The sequence below is a fragment of the Phacochoerus africanus genome, chromosome 4 (assembly GCF_016906955.1).
Source record: "Phacochoerus africanus isolate WHEZ1 chromosome 4, ROS_Pafr_v1, whole genome shotgun sequence".
NCBI classification, from domain to species: Eukaryota; Metazoa; Chordata; class Mammalia; order Artiodactyla; family Suidae; genus Phacochoerus; species Phacochoerus africanus.
In genome coordinates this window covers 48323134-48337066 of record NC_062547.1, presented here as the reverse complement: position 1 = coordinate 48337066, position 13933 = coordinate 48323134, and the positions used below count along the sequence as shown (strand labels likewise).

Genomic DNA, 13933 nt, shown 5'->3' with positions numbered 1-13933 from the left:
GATCAGTTACTGTATATAAAATATATTTAATATGTCAAGATAAAAATTTAAAAAGACTCTTGAAAGGATGAGAAAAGAACACGTAACTATCAAAATTAGAAGGCAGAAATGAAAGAGAACAAAATAGAACTTTTAGAAATGAAAGAAAAAATGAATTAATGAAATTAGAAACCTCAATGGATTGGACACAGCTGAAGAAGAAATTGGTGAGCTGGAAGATGGCATTAAATAAATTACCCATAATGAAGCATTAGAAAGACAATGGATTGGAAATTGAGAATTAAAAGACAGAGAGAGGAGTTCCCATTGTGGCTCAGCAGAAACAAATCTGACTAGTATCCATGAGGATGTGGGTTAGATCCCTGACCTCTCTCGGTGGTGGGTCAGGGATCCAGCATTGCCATAAGCTATGGTGTAGATCGCAGATGCAGCTCAGATCCCACATTGCTTGGCCATGGAGTAGGCCAGTAGCTGTAGCTCCGATTTGACCCCCAGCCTGGGTACTTTCATATGCCTCAGGTGCGGCCCTAAAAAGCAAATAAATATACATATATAAATAAAAAATAACTATTAATAAATAAAGACATAGAGAAAATAGAACATATGACTAATTGGAATTCTAGCAGGAGAAAAGAAAGACTGGCGTATAGGCAATATTTAAAGACAGAATAAGTTAGAATTTTCCATAATTGATGACAGATATGAATTCTCAGAGTCAGGTATCTCAGGGAATCCCAAACAGGATAAACATGAAGAAATCTTAATAATGAAACCTAAAAACACTGAAAACAAAAGATTAGAAACAGAAAAAAGAGATTACCTATAAAGGAACAATAGACTAAAAGCTTTCTTTCATCAGGAATAGTAAAATCCCAAAGATATTGATATGAAATTTTCAAAATGCAGAAAAATATTGTCAACTTACAGGTTTATACTCAGATTGGGGCGGGGGGGAGATTGGGTGACTATGCTTTAAAATGTGGAAAAAATTAAGGCTTAAGCAAATGTGTTTGCTTTTACTAAAAACAGACCTTTACTAAAAGGAATTTTTAAAGGGTGTACTCCATAAAGAAGAAAATGAACACAAAAGAAAGATCTGAAATGCAATAGGAAATAAAGATGGAATCAGAATCCCATACAACTGTAGTACTTTGAGTCAGTGTGCTGAGGTCCTTGTATTATTTATTTAATATGTGGATCAAGAAACTAACATAATACTCTGTTAAGTTTAAAGACATATGATAATTTTTTTTTAAGGGAAAGCATTAGAATTATAAAACAAGGTGTATAACCTGTATGCTAGTAATGGAGAGAAAATGAAATGAGAGGGAATAGAAACCTTAATCCAAAAACTAACAAGGATGGAGGGCAGGATAAAAAAAGAGACAAGCAGAGTAGTAGAAATTTCAAAAAAGTTGGTAGGTGTAAATCCAAGTATATTTATAAGCCCAGCCAATCTAAATTTACTTTATCTATTTCAAATTAAAACATTAACTTGAAAAGATGAACATGGCATTCCCATGTTCATTGAAACATTATTTACGGTAGCTAAGATTTGTAAACAACCAAAGGGTCCATCAGTGAATGAATAGGCAAAGAAAATGTGAAGGATATATATGTGTATATATATATACACGCATACACACACACACAATGGAATATTATTCAGCCATAAAAAGAAACATATCTTACCATTTGCAACAACATTGATAAACTTTGAAGGCATCATGCTAAGTGAAATAAGTCAGGAAAAGACAAATACCTTATCTCATATATTTGTTGAATCTAAACAAAACCAAAAATGAACTCATAGATAGATACAGAGAACAGGTTGGTGGTTGCCAGAAGATGGGAGGGTGGTAGATAAAATGGGTGAGGATTGTCTGAAAGCACTAGCAACAGCAAAAGGGAGTAGGTATATCCATATATATTGACATAGAAAGATATTCATATGTTTTAATGGGGAAAAAAACAGCAGAAAAATGTACACACTAATCTCATTTTCATTGAGAGAGAGAACTCTTTCTTATTGTGTATTATGAACATGACAGGATATATCTAAAAGTATTAATAAAGGTTACTTTGAGATAGTCTCTCTACTCAAATCCACATAATGCCAATGTCAATGCCTAAAATAAAGCATCCAACAACAAAAATTAAAAGCAAGAAGATAAACCCAAAGCATAATAATTAAAGTGGAAAAAGTAAAGCAAATTTACACTTGCTAGGAGTTTCCTTGTGGCTCAGTGGGTTAAGGATCTGACATTGTCACTGCTATGGCTCAGCTCACTGCTGTAATACAGGTTCAGTGCTTGGTCCAGGAATTCTCATATGCCACAGATGTAGCCAAAAAAGAAAAAAAAAAGAATTACATTTTCTAAAATTTTAGTAATGCAAATAAATAAAGCAAAGCCATGGAAACTCTTCTCCCAAATAAGAATTGCCAGATGCTGAAAATATTTTTTTTTTAATCTTAGAAAAAATGAATTATAATTTTAGTATCATAAACTACTTTAAAATATTGGTGAAAACAGAAAAACAATGAGTGTTCAAGTAGGTAATGTGTAACATCCAATTTTTAAAAAACAAGAATAGAGTGGACAACAGTGCAAGAAAAAGTTACTGACCTAGACAACAGACTCAGAGAACACACTATTCACTCTTAAGTAGTCCAGTGCCAGGGGAGGTTATAAATATGAAAATTCATAGGTAATATATAATACAATGCTATCAAAAAAGTGGTTCTCATGCTGCCACTCCTCCCCTTCCCACATATCCACTCCACTCCCAAGACAATTGTCACTAATATATGCCAGCAGTCTTTTCTTCTGAGCCAAAATAAGGCGTCAGAGTTTTCCTTCACTGAGAACTTTGGGCAGCCTCTCTACCAATGGCCAGTGCACCTCTACCAAACACTGGTGGTTGCAGTATAACTTGTCATCTCTTCAGTAGAAGAGGATTCAAGGTAAGAATTCATAGCCTGAAAATAGAAAAGACATGCAATTTCTTTAGAAGGTTTAACATTTTTGAGAAAGACATTTAGATACATACTTGTGAAATCCCTGAACTTTAGAGATATAGAATGAGGAGTTCCCATTGTGGCTCAGTGGGTTAAGAACCCAACTATTATCCATGATGATGTGGGTTCAGTTCCTGGCCACGTTCAGTGGGTCCAGGATCCGGTGTTGCCATGAGCTCTGGTGTAGGTCGCAGACGTGGCTTGGATCCCGCGTTAGTTTCTGTGGCTCTGGCATAGGCCGGCAGCTACAGCTCCGATTAGACCCCTAGCCTGGGAATCTCCACATGCTGCAGAAGCAGCCCTAGAGAAGGCAAAAAAAAAAAAAAAAAAAAAAAGAATTGACGAAATAGGACACATCAAATTAGTTATCTCCCGGGTGGATTTAAAAGGAAAGGCAGTGCTTAAGACAGATAAACGGGATTCGGCAGGACACATGTTGTACTACAGGAGTGTTCAAAACACCTTGAATAAGGACTTGAGCACTGCCCAGGGGACACACGGAAGGCTTTCCAGTTGGGACACACAGAAATGTCCTTGGAGAAGAAGGCAGAAGTGAAAAGAAGAGGGAAAACCCCAGAATGAGGGAAAAGAGCTCAAATATGACAAGCTGGATTAAATGTCCTCTTCTCTGGTCCTGAGGTCTTGGACACTCAAGGCACAATCACTGGCATCACCAGTACCACCATCAGATGAGGGGGTGGAGAGCAGTGTCCCCTCACATTGCAGGTGCTTAGTATATATTGGGAAAGTGCATGAGTTAGGGCTGTCTGTGATGAAGTTAATGGCTCTTCTCTTTTGTCGCCCCAGAGAAACTTGAGAGTGAGAAGCTGAACGTTGCTGAGGTCACCCAGTCAGAGATTGCCCAGAAGCAAAAGCTGCAGACTGTCCTGGAGAAGATCAACGAAACCCTGAAACTTCCTCCCAGGAGCATCAAGTGGAATGTAGACTGTGAGTTTTGTAAAGGAAAGTGGGACTGTTGCATGACACCTGGGGTCCCTACCATGGGCTTTCCCCCAGGAAGCTACATAGAATGCCTGGAGGCTCCAGGTGGCTGTAAACCCATTCATCTCTGAGTGAACATGCCTTTCCTTAGAAAGAAAGCTTATCAGGAATTCCCATTGTGGCTCAGCGGGTTAGGAACCTGACTGCTATCCATGAGGATGCAGTTTCAATCCCTGGCCTCACTCAGTGAGTTAAGGATCTGGCATTGCCATGAGCTGTGGCATAGATCACAGATGCAGCTCGGATCTGGCGTTGCTGTTGCTGTGGTGTACTGTGGCTCCAATTCAACTCCTAGCCCAAGAACTTCCATATACCACAGGTGCAACCCTAAAAAGAAAAAAAAAAAAAAAGACAGACAGAAAGCTTATCATCCATATCCAATGAAAGCTGGAAAAATAGCAAAATGTTAACATCTAGTTGTGCCTTTTCTGTAAAAGGCTTTCTGTAGAAACCTCATGTGAGATTGAAGGAGAAGGAGGCTCTGACCTTTCAAGAAAGCTCTGATCTCCAGCTTGAAGAGGCTCTTGGGAGCAGAGATGCCTAGTTCGGGCAGCTGAGAAGTGGGGAGCAAGGACTTGGCTCTGTTCTGACACCCATGCCCTTCTTCTCACCCCCTTACTGTCCAGAGGGAGAAAAGATATGGCTGAGAGCATAGGCACTGGAAGAGGATTTTAAAATTCCAGTATAGCTCAAGGATCTCAGAAAGTATAAACCATTCATTCTTTTGCTGCCTCAAGGGTCTGGCTGTCTAATATGGACTTAATTGTGTCCAGATCAGAGTCAACATGAAAGCAGCAGATTTGGGTGAATCCAGTAGCAACAACATATTTCCCACAGGGAACCCAGAGTTGTTTTGTTTTTTGCAATAGATGAAAAAAAAATTTTTAAATAGACATAGATCTATATTTATATATAAAATAGTTTCTTACAAAACAAAACCAAATAAAACGAAAAATGAAAACCAACTTAAAAAAACCAATGACAATAACAAAAAAAATCAAGCAGAACAGAGCTGGGCCTGAGGCCCAGGGTGGGCCCCTGGTGCTGCCCTGAGTCTGTGGGCCAGTGTGAGCTGGGGAGGTCGAGCTGCTCATTCGCCCTTCTGCTTAGGGGCCTGCACAGTCCCATTGGCCAGAGTGGGGGTGCTGCCTGAGCAGGAGGCGTCTGGTGTCTGGGAGGGGCGCAGGTAGGGGCTGAAGAGCTTCCTGTGGAGCAGGTGGTGGAGGGAGAAGTCCTGGAACTGACAGACAGAGAGGCCCTGGCAGGGTCTGGCCTGGAACAACTCGACATGCAAAGCCATGGCAGCAGGGCGGGGCAGCCCCAGCAGCAGGTGCATGATGGTGCTGAAGCCGTCCTTGTACAGCAGGAGGCCGAGCCCCTTGGCCTGCTCCTCGGCAAAAAGCTCAAAGGCCAAGAAAATCAGCTCCTCTAGGCTCCTGCTCCCGTCCAGAGCTGCCAACGCGAGGGCCGCATCTCAGAGGTCCACCAAACCATTGACATACTGTTGGAAGTAGCTAAAGGCACCAGCCACCATCTGGAGGTCAGAGAGCTGTAGCTGCCTGGCAAACTCTTCCTGGCTGATCATTTACTCTGGCCAGGCTCTGCCCCAGTGTCCACACAGCCAGGGGATAGCCCAGCCTTCCCAAGTACCTTTCCCAGTTCCCTAGAGTTCCTGTTATGGCTTTGGTGGGTTAAAAATCCAACTAGTATCCATGAGGATGATGGTTTGATCCCTGACCTCGCTCAGTGGGTTAAGGACCCAGTGTTGCCATGAGCTGTGGTGTAAGTCGCATGTGTGGCTTCCCATATGCCAGAGGTATGGCCCTAATAACAAAATATACATATATGAATTTCGATTAATAAAATGATTTAGATTGTGGTTTTGGCCTTTAAGGATTAAGGAGTTAAGTGTTAGATCTTACTGTAGCCATTGTAAACAACTTAAAGTGGACAACCCCCCACCCCACAAACCTTAAAAAGAAAATACCTTTCTTTTTTTTTAATGATTTTTATTTTTTCCATGATAGCTGGTTTACAGTGTTCAGGCAATTTTCTACTGTACAACAAGGTGACCCAGTCACACATCCATGTATACATTCTTTTTCTCAGTACCTTTCAAATTTGGGAAAGGCAGGGAGGGAAAGATATCTTCTCCTCTCCAAGTTAGAGCCCCAGTAGCTGCTGCCTCTGGTGATCTCTTGAGCAGGTTCCTAACATCTGAGACGTCAAGTACCTCTTTCAGCCTAATTACGCCTTTGCCTGCACAGCGTAAGGAGCTGCCTCACACAGCCCCTCACACAGCACACAGTGCTGGGAACAGGGCACGATGCCCAGCACAGTAGATGCCTGCAGCGGGAGGAGGGGAGGCATGGTGCTGGGCCCTGGGTGCTGTCCTGTGTCCCAGGAGTGCTAACAGAGTCCAGTTGGGGAGAAAAAGGGAGCTGGTAGCTAGATGGGGAACTGAATCTGCCTTTTGGAAATCCATAATAGTGATGAGCATTCAAAGCCTCTATGGTGACCTCTGCCTAGTGTTTTGTATTTTTTTGTTGTTGTTTTTTTTGTTCTGCTTTGTTTTTGTCTTTTTCTAGGGCTACACTCGAGGCATATGGAGCTTCCCAGGCTAGAGGTCTAATTGGAGCTGTAGCCGCCAGGCTACACCACAGCCACAGCAATGCCAGATCCGAGTCGCATCTGCAACCTACACCACATCTCACAGCAATGCTGCAGCCTTAACCCACTGAGTGAGGCCAGGGATCGATCCTGCACCCTCATGGTTCCTAGTCGGATTCATTAACCACTGAGCCACGATGGGAACTCCCTTTTATTTATTTATTTATTTATTTATTTATTTTTTGACCTCTGCCTAGTTTTGTTTGATCCTATTTCTCACTCCTTTGACTATAGACCATCTCTCTATACTTTTCCAAAACAAAACAAAACACCTTTTCATTGACCACGGGACCTGATTGGGGACATACTGAAATGGAAGAATGAAATGGTTTTGTTTGTGTTTAAACCTCAGAAATGTATTTGCTCACAGTTCTGGGGGCAACAAGTCTGAGATCAAGGTGTTGGTAGGTTGGTTCTTTCGGAGGCTGTGAGGGAAGGTTCTGTTCCAGGCCTTTCTCCTCAGCTCACGGAGGGCTAATTTCCTGCTGTGTTTCTTCACATTGTCTTCCTTCTGTACATAGTTCTATGTTCACATTTTCCCTTTTGATAAGGAAATTTGTCATATAGGATTAGGGGCTCACTCGGCTCCAGTGTGACCTCAGTTTAACTAATCCCATCTGCAGTGATTTTACAAAGTCCCATTCAGGATACTGGAGGTTAGGACGTCAACATATGAATTTGGAGCTGGGGGACACAGATCAACCCATAACATCTGGTTAGTCCCCCACCTACCTCTCCAGCCACATATACACTCCATGCTTTCTCAGCCTCTGTCCTTGTCATCTGGACACAGCCTCATTTACATGGGCTACAATATTGCCACCTTTCCCGAACCCTTTCTGGAAGATAAATCCTTCAGCTGAAACTTTCCTCATTCCATCTTTCCCATGCCCAGGCCATTCTGCCTGGCTTAAGAGTGGATTTTTTTGTTTGTTCGTTTCTGTCTTTTTAGAGCAGCACCCATGGCATATAAAAGTTCCCAGGCTAGGGGTAGAATCAGAGCTGTAGCCACTGGTCTACACCACAGCCACAGCAACTTGGGATCCGAGCCACATCTGCAACCTACACTGCACACATATAGCCAGATCGTTAATCCACTGAGTGGGACCAGGGATCAAACGTATGTCCTGATGGATACTAGTCGCGTTCCTTACCAGTGAGCCACAACAGGAACTCCCGAGAGTGGAATTTTTTTTTTTTTTTTTCTCTTCAGGGCCGCACTCATGGCACATGGAGGTTCCCAGGCTAGATGTCTAATCGGAGGTACAGCTGCCAGCCTACGCCACAGTCACAGCCATGCCAGATCTGAGCTGCATCTGCAACCTACACCACAGCTCATGGTGGATTCCTTTCCGCTGCACCATGGCAAGAACTCCAAGAGAGGATTTTTTTTTTTTTAAAAGCTTTTCAGGGCCGCACCTGCGGCATATAGAGGTTCCCAGGCTAGGGGTCCAGTTGGAGCTACAGCTGCCGGCCTACACCACAGGTCACAGCAAAGCTCGATCCTTAATCCACTGAGTGAGGCCAGGGATTGAACCTGCAACCTCATGGTTCCTAGTTGGATTCTTTTCCACTACACCATGATGGCAACTCCCAAGAGTGGAATTTTTTAAAGCCACATCAGAACCATCATCTTCAATGGCTTTGAATGATTTGTTTGGGTTCATGTTCACTTTCATTTCTTATAGGAAAATGTGTATGAGTAAAATTCTCACTTGTATTGCCCCTCTCACCTGGTGCTTTTCATCTATTGCCATTACTGCCTCCATCAATGCATATTTTTTTCATATTTTTACTCGAAGACATATACACACTCACTTTGTTATCTTCTCTCTCTCTTTTTTTTGTCTTTTTTTTTTTAAGGCCGCACCTGCAGCACATGGAGGTTCCCAGGCTAGGGGTCCAATCAGAGCTACAGTCACAGCAACGCGGAATCTGAGCTGCATCTTCGACCTACACCACCGCTCACGGCAACGCCAGATCCTTAGCCCACTGAGCGAGGCCAGGGATCGAACCGGCAACCTCATGGTTCCTAGTCAGATTCGTTAACCACTGAGCCACGAAGGGAACTCCTGTATCTTCTCTTACTATTACATCATATGCATCCTCTACATCTGCATGTGGTCTTTGTGGTTAGAATTTTTGATAGCTGCTGTCTTTCCTGGAGTAGATACCCCATAGTTAACTTAAACCCTTTGCTGGCATCCTTTTAGGATGTTTTCTAGCTTATTGCTAATATCAGATAGCGCCAAGTTAAATGTTAGGTTGTGACTCTTTTTTCTTCACTTGAATTATTTTCATCAGATAGATTTCCAGAATGGGGAGGAATTGTTGGGTCAGAGGGAATAACTCTGCGTAGCTCGCTCCCTGCAATGCCACAGGGCTTCAGGCAGCAGTGGTTTCTGTGATAAGGAACAGGAGGGCACAGCTCCGACCCCCTCCCTTATCTTTCCTGGCTGTGTCTGAGGACATTGTGTCATCTTTCCACTCAGGATAAAGGTGGTGGGGATAGCTGCTGAGTTACCAAGGTCCTTGATCCCGGGCTTTAAGGAATTCTTCCTTTTTTTTTTTTTAATTCTGAACAGTACTTTGCATTATTGAAAATTTAGAATGTACAGGTAAATGAAAAGAGATTTAAATAATATCTAACATATTTATGATGCTTATATGTCTTGTAGTAATCTAAATACTTTACATATTTTGGTCCCTGTAATACTCACTCAGCCATCTGAGATAAGAGCTCTCCATGGGAGTTCCTGTTGTGGCTCAGCAGAAATGAACCGACTAGTATCCAGGAGGATACAGGTTCCATCTGGGGCCTCGTTCAGTGGACTAAGGTTCTGCATTGCTGTGAGCTGTGGGGTAGGTCACAGAGGCAGCTTGGATTCCCACGTCGCTGTGGCCATAGCGTAGGCCAGTGGCTGCAGCTCCAATTCCACCCTTAGCCTGAGAACTTCCATATGCCACACCCACAGCCCTAAAAAGCAAAAAAAAAAAGCAAAAAAAAAAAAGAAAACCTCTCCTGTCCCCCTTCTACAGATGAGACAATCAAGGCATAGAGAAGCTAGGAAACAGTGAATGTCAGCCTCCTGAGGGCAAGGAGTTGTGTTTCTTTACTGTGAAATCCCTAAAACCTGGAAAAGCGACTGGCAGTCACTAAGCACAATACTCTTTGCCGCCAAAGGAGTGTTATTTCCCCAGGGTTACATGAGTGGTGAATGGGGGAGCCAGGAACGAGACCCAGAGAGTCTGGCTGCAGAGCCTGTGTACTGAGCACCCTGCCCCATAACCTGCCCATCTGGACACAGGCACTGTCAGCCTTGTGGTGTGTTCCTTGAAGTCATGTGTGTGTGTTTGTGTAAGAAGTTAGTATGGCAATAAATGGATAAGATGGGTGTACATACTTTATATATAAAATATATTTTTATGAAGATGAGATCAACCTGTATGTATTGTTTAGATTATGTATGTCTTTACAGATCATTTAACATCCTTATATATGTCACATTTATATTTTATGACATAGATGAATGTGTCATCATTTACTTCACTAATGATGGATTTTAAGATTGTTTTCTCTTTTTTTCCACTACTATTAATACACCCTGATGAGTTCTCTCTGCACATAATTACTTCTTTAGGATAAATAAATACCTAGGAGGGGTAGTTCAGGGCCAAAGGATATGTACCTTTGAAGGTCCTAACATGTATTGTCAAATCACCTCCCCCCAAATTGCACTAATTTCTGTTTCCACTGCAATTCCTGTTTGGAGGACTCTTTCTAACTCAGCAGCTCCTTTGAAGTGGTTTTCCCAGCTCTGGGCACAGTGGTTGCAGTGCCCAGTTAAAACAGCCGAGTCTTGGCTCCTTGGCTGTGCTCTCATTGTGCACGTTTACAGCCAGACAGTAGCACAGTGGCCCTGGATTCTGCCTGACGTCAGGGAGAAGACTCCTGGGAGAGGTGGGGAGAGATGGCAAGGATGAGAGTGCCCAGATATACAAAGGTTGTTAAGAGTTTTCTTAATTGAAAAGATAACATGTCTTTATTCTAAAGAAACATCTGAAATAGGAAACACAAAATCTTTCAACTGTAGCGTAAATATTTTCTTTTTCTTACTTTCCTTTCCAAGTCTTGGCCACAAGTACATGCTTATATATGTGCATATGTCTGAGTATTATGTACATGTGTATTTATGTATGTGTATGTGTATATATATATATGAACAAATCCATAAATATATATTTATACTATTTATAGTTAACATATTACTAATGTTTATAGCTGCATTGTCTTAATGATTTCCAATGCATGCAAACTATTTCATTATGTGGATGTTCCGTAATTTATTAAAACAGTGACAATTAAACCAAGCTTGGCCCAACCTGGGACTCTGCAAGAAAATACTCAGGCATCATTGAGAAGAGAAGCAGCTGTGGAAGAGCTACAGTTAGGACACAGGAACCAGAGTAATTGTATTCTTTTTGGTCAGTTTTGCCTAATAGCTTTGAGAACGAAAGATTTCTCTGCTTAATAAAAAGAAGGAAATTTGGAAACTGTTGGTCTAAAATCCTCTTGCCTTTTGATATGTATATGTTTCCCAGATTTTAAAAAAAATGGTAATATATTACACAGTAATAACATCCCTTTTTTTCTTTTCCATTATGGTTTATCACAGGATATTGAATATAGTTCCCTGTGCTATACAGTAGGATCTTGTTGTTTATCCATCCTATGTATAACAGTTTGCATCTGCTAATCCTAAACTCCCAATCTATCCCTCCCCCACCTCCTCCCCCCTTGACAACCACAAGTCTGTTCTCTATGGCTGTGAACCTGTTACTGATTCATAGATAAGTTCATTTGGGTCATAGTTTAGGTTCCACGTATAAGTAAATCATGTGGTATTGGTCTTTCTCTTTTTGACTGACTTAGTGTGATCATCTCTAGGTCCATCTACATTGCTTTAAATGGCATTAATTCATTTTTTATTGCTGAGTAGTATTCCATTGTGTATACATACCATATCTCCTTTATCCATTCCTCTGTCAGTGGACATTTAGGTTGTTTCCACGTCCTGGCTATTGTGCTGCTGTGAACATTGAGGTGCATGTATCCTCTTGAATTAGAGTCTTCTCCAGATATATGCCTGGGAGTGGGATTGCTAGATCATATAGCAACTCTAATTTTAGTTTTTTGAGGAGCCTCCATACTCTTCTCCATAGTGACTGCACCAATTTACATTCCCACCAACAATGTGGGAGGATTCCCTTTTCTCCACACCCTCTCCAACATTTATTTATTTTTTAAAGCAAAAAACTATTGTTTTAATATTACATGTGGATCATGCCAACAGTATAGAGCATATCTATTGAAAAGTTCTAAGTGTGCTTGAATCCACTTCAACATAAGAAATGTCCTATTACAAATCAAAGGTCATAGACTGGGAAACATGCCTTCAAATCTGTGAAACACCTTCTCTAGCATTGTCCTTCCTTGTGTTCATCTGGTCTACCAGACAAGATGTAAGCTGAATGAAACAGGAACTGCATTTTTTTTTCTTCTTTTGCCCCTTTAAACCAAGTATTCAGAAGGAGACAAGGAAGACAACCTACTAGAATGCCAAAATAAAAAATATTATGATTCCTATTTACTTAATCTCATTCTTCTACTTTTTAAATGTTTTATAAGATTTTATTTATAAAATACCTACCTGGAGAGTCCATACACAAAAGTTCTTTTTTTTTTTTTTTTTGACGGTGGAACTGATTTTTAATTTTATTTAATTGTACTTAATTTTTTAATGATTTTTATTTTTTTCCATTATAGTTGGTTTACAGTGTTCTGTCAATTTTCTACTGTACAGCAAGGTGGCCCAGTCACACATACATATATATATTCTTTTTCTCACATTATCACACTCCATTATAAGTGACTAGATATAGTTCTCAGTGCTATACAGCAGGATCTCATTGCTTATCCATTCCAAAGGCAATAGTTTGCATCTATTAACCCCAGATTCCCAGCCATCCCACTCTCTCCCCCTCTTTCTTGGCAACCACAAGTCTGTTCTCCAAGTCCATGATTTTCTTTTCTGTGGAAAGGTTCATTTGTGCCATATATTATATTCCAGATATAAGTGATTTCATACATTTGTTTTGTTTTTGTCTTTTGTCCTTTTAGGGCCACACCCGCAGCATATGGAGGTTCCCAGGCTAGGGGTCTAATTGAGCTGTAGCAACACCAGATCCCAGCCACGTCTGCAACCTACACCACAGCTCATGGCAACACCGGATCCTTAACCCACTGAGCGAGGCCAAGGATCGAACCCGCAACCTCATGTTTCCTAGTTGGATTCATTTCCGCTGTGCCATGATGGGAACTCCGTGATATCATATGGTATTTGTCTTTCTCTTTCTGACTTACTTCACTTAGTGTGAGAGTCTCTAGTTCCATCCTCTCCAACATTTATTTATTAACATCTTTTTATACCTAGCATGTATGTCTGAAAGAGAGAGAAAGAAAAACTGTGTAATGATTTCTCTCGAAAAAATTCCCAGGAGGACAGGGCACTCATTGAAAGAGTCTGACATCTGTATGGTGCCCACAGTATAGCTCCATATTGTTTACCAAGACAGTCAAAATGACATGGTGTCCCCAGTGCGTGAGAACAACCTTTCTGACCACAGCTTTTCCAGCACTGTGTTTTGTCATTAAACGGGGAGAGGTACCAAAGGTCCTTACAACCCCCGGTAACCAGACTGCTCCAGTGGCAGTTCTCACTGGAAGAGCAACCGGATTTTGGTCTGTGCATCATGTCAGCGGGTCAGTCCCACACCAGGTGCCTTTTCTGATGCTATCACTATGGGTGACATTTAGTTGACTAGGTCCAAAAGCCCAGAACTGAAACTTGTGGAAGGCCACGAGTTAGGAGCAGTTGGTCTGCTATTTGATGGTGGCAATGAGCAGCTGTTCACAGTCAGTGGAAAACCTTCTTTGAAGTAGTGGTGGTAACAGGAAACTCTAATGAGCTCCTAAGGAATGTCTGAATCATTTCCTTTTCTTGGTGATTTTTCAAAGCTTCTGTTAGAACAGATTCATTGATCCCAGGGCAGACAGAATGACACCCTAAAAATGGGCCCAGTTCATGCTAACCACGCAAAATGGACTTCTTTTTTTGTTCTTTCCTTAAATACCCCATGTAATGAAGAGCCATAAGGCTTGTAGGACTGTGAAGGCAAGTA

At 41.5% G+C, this 13933-nt stretch overlaps 1 protein-coding gene across 2 annotated transcripts in view; it reads left to right on the top strand.

Moving 5' to 3' along the window:
• The window catches only part of PARVA (parvin alpha), a 186623-nt gene that overhangs the window by 129076 nt on the left and 43614 nt on the right, over positions 1-13933 (top strand). For both annotated transcript variants that reach the window (XM_047776269.1, XM_047776270.1), the window contains exon 5: positions 3827-3967. In XM_047776269.1, coding sequence (XP_047632225.1) covers positions 3827-3967 — 141 coding nt within the window. The remainder of the gene's footprint in view (positions 1-3826; positions 3968-13933) is intronic.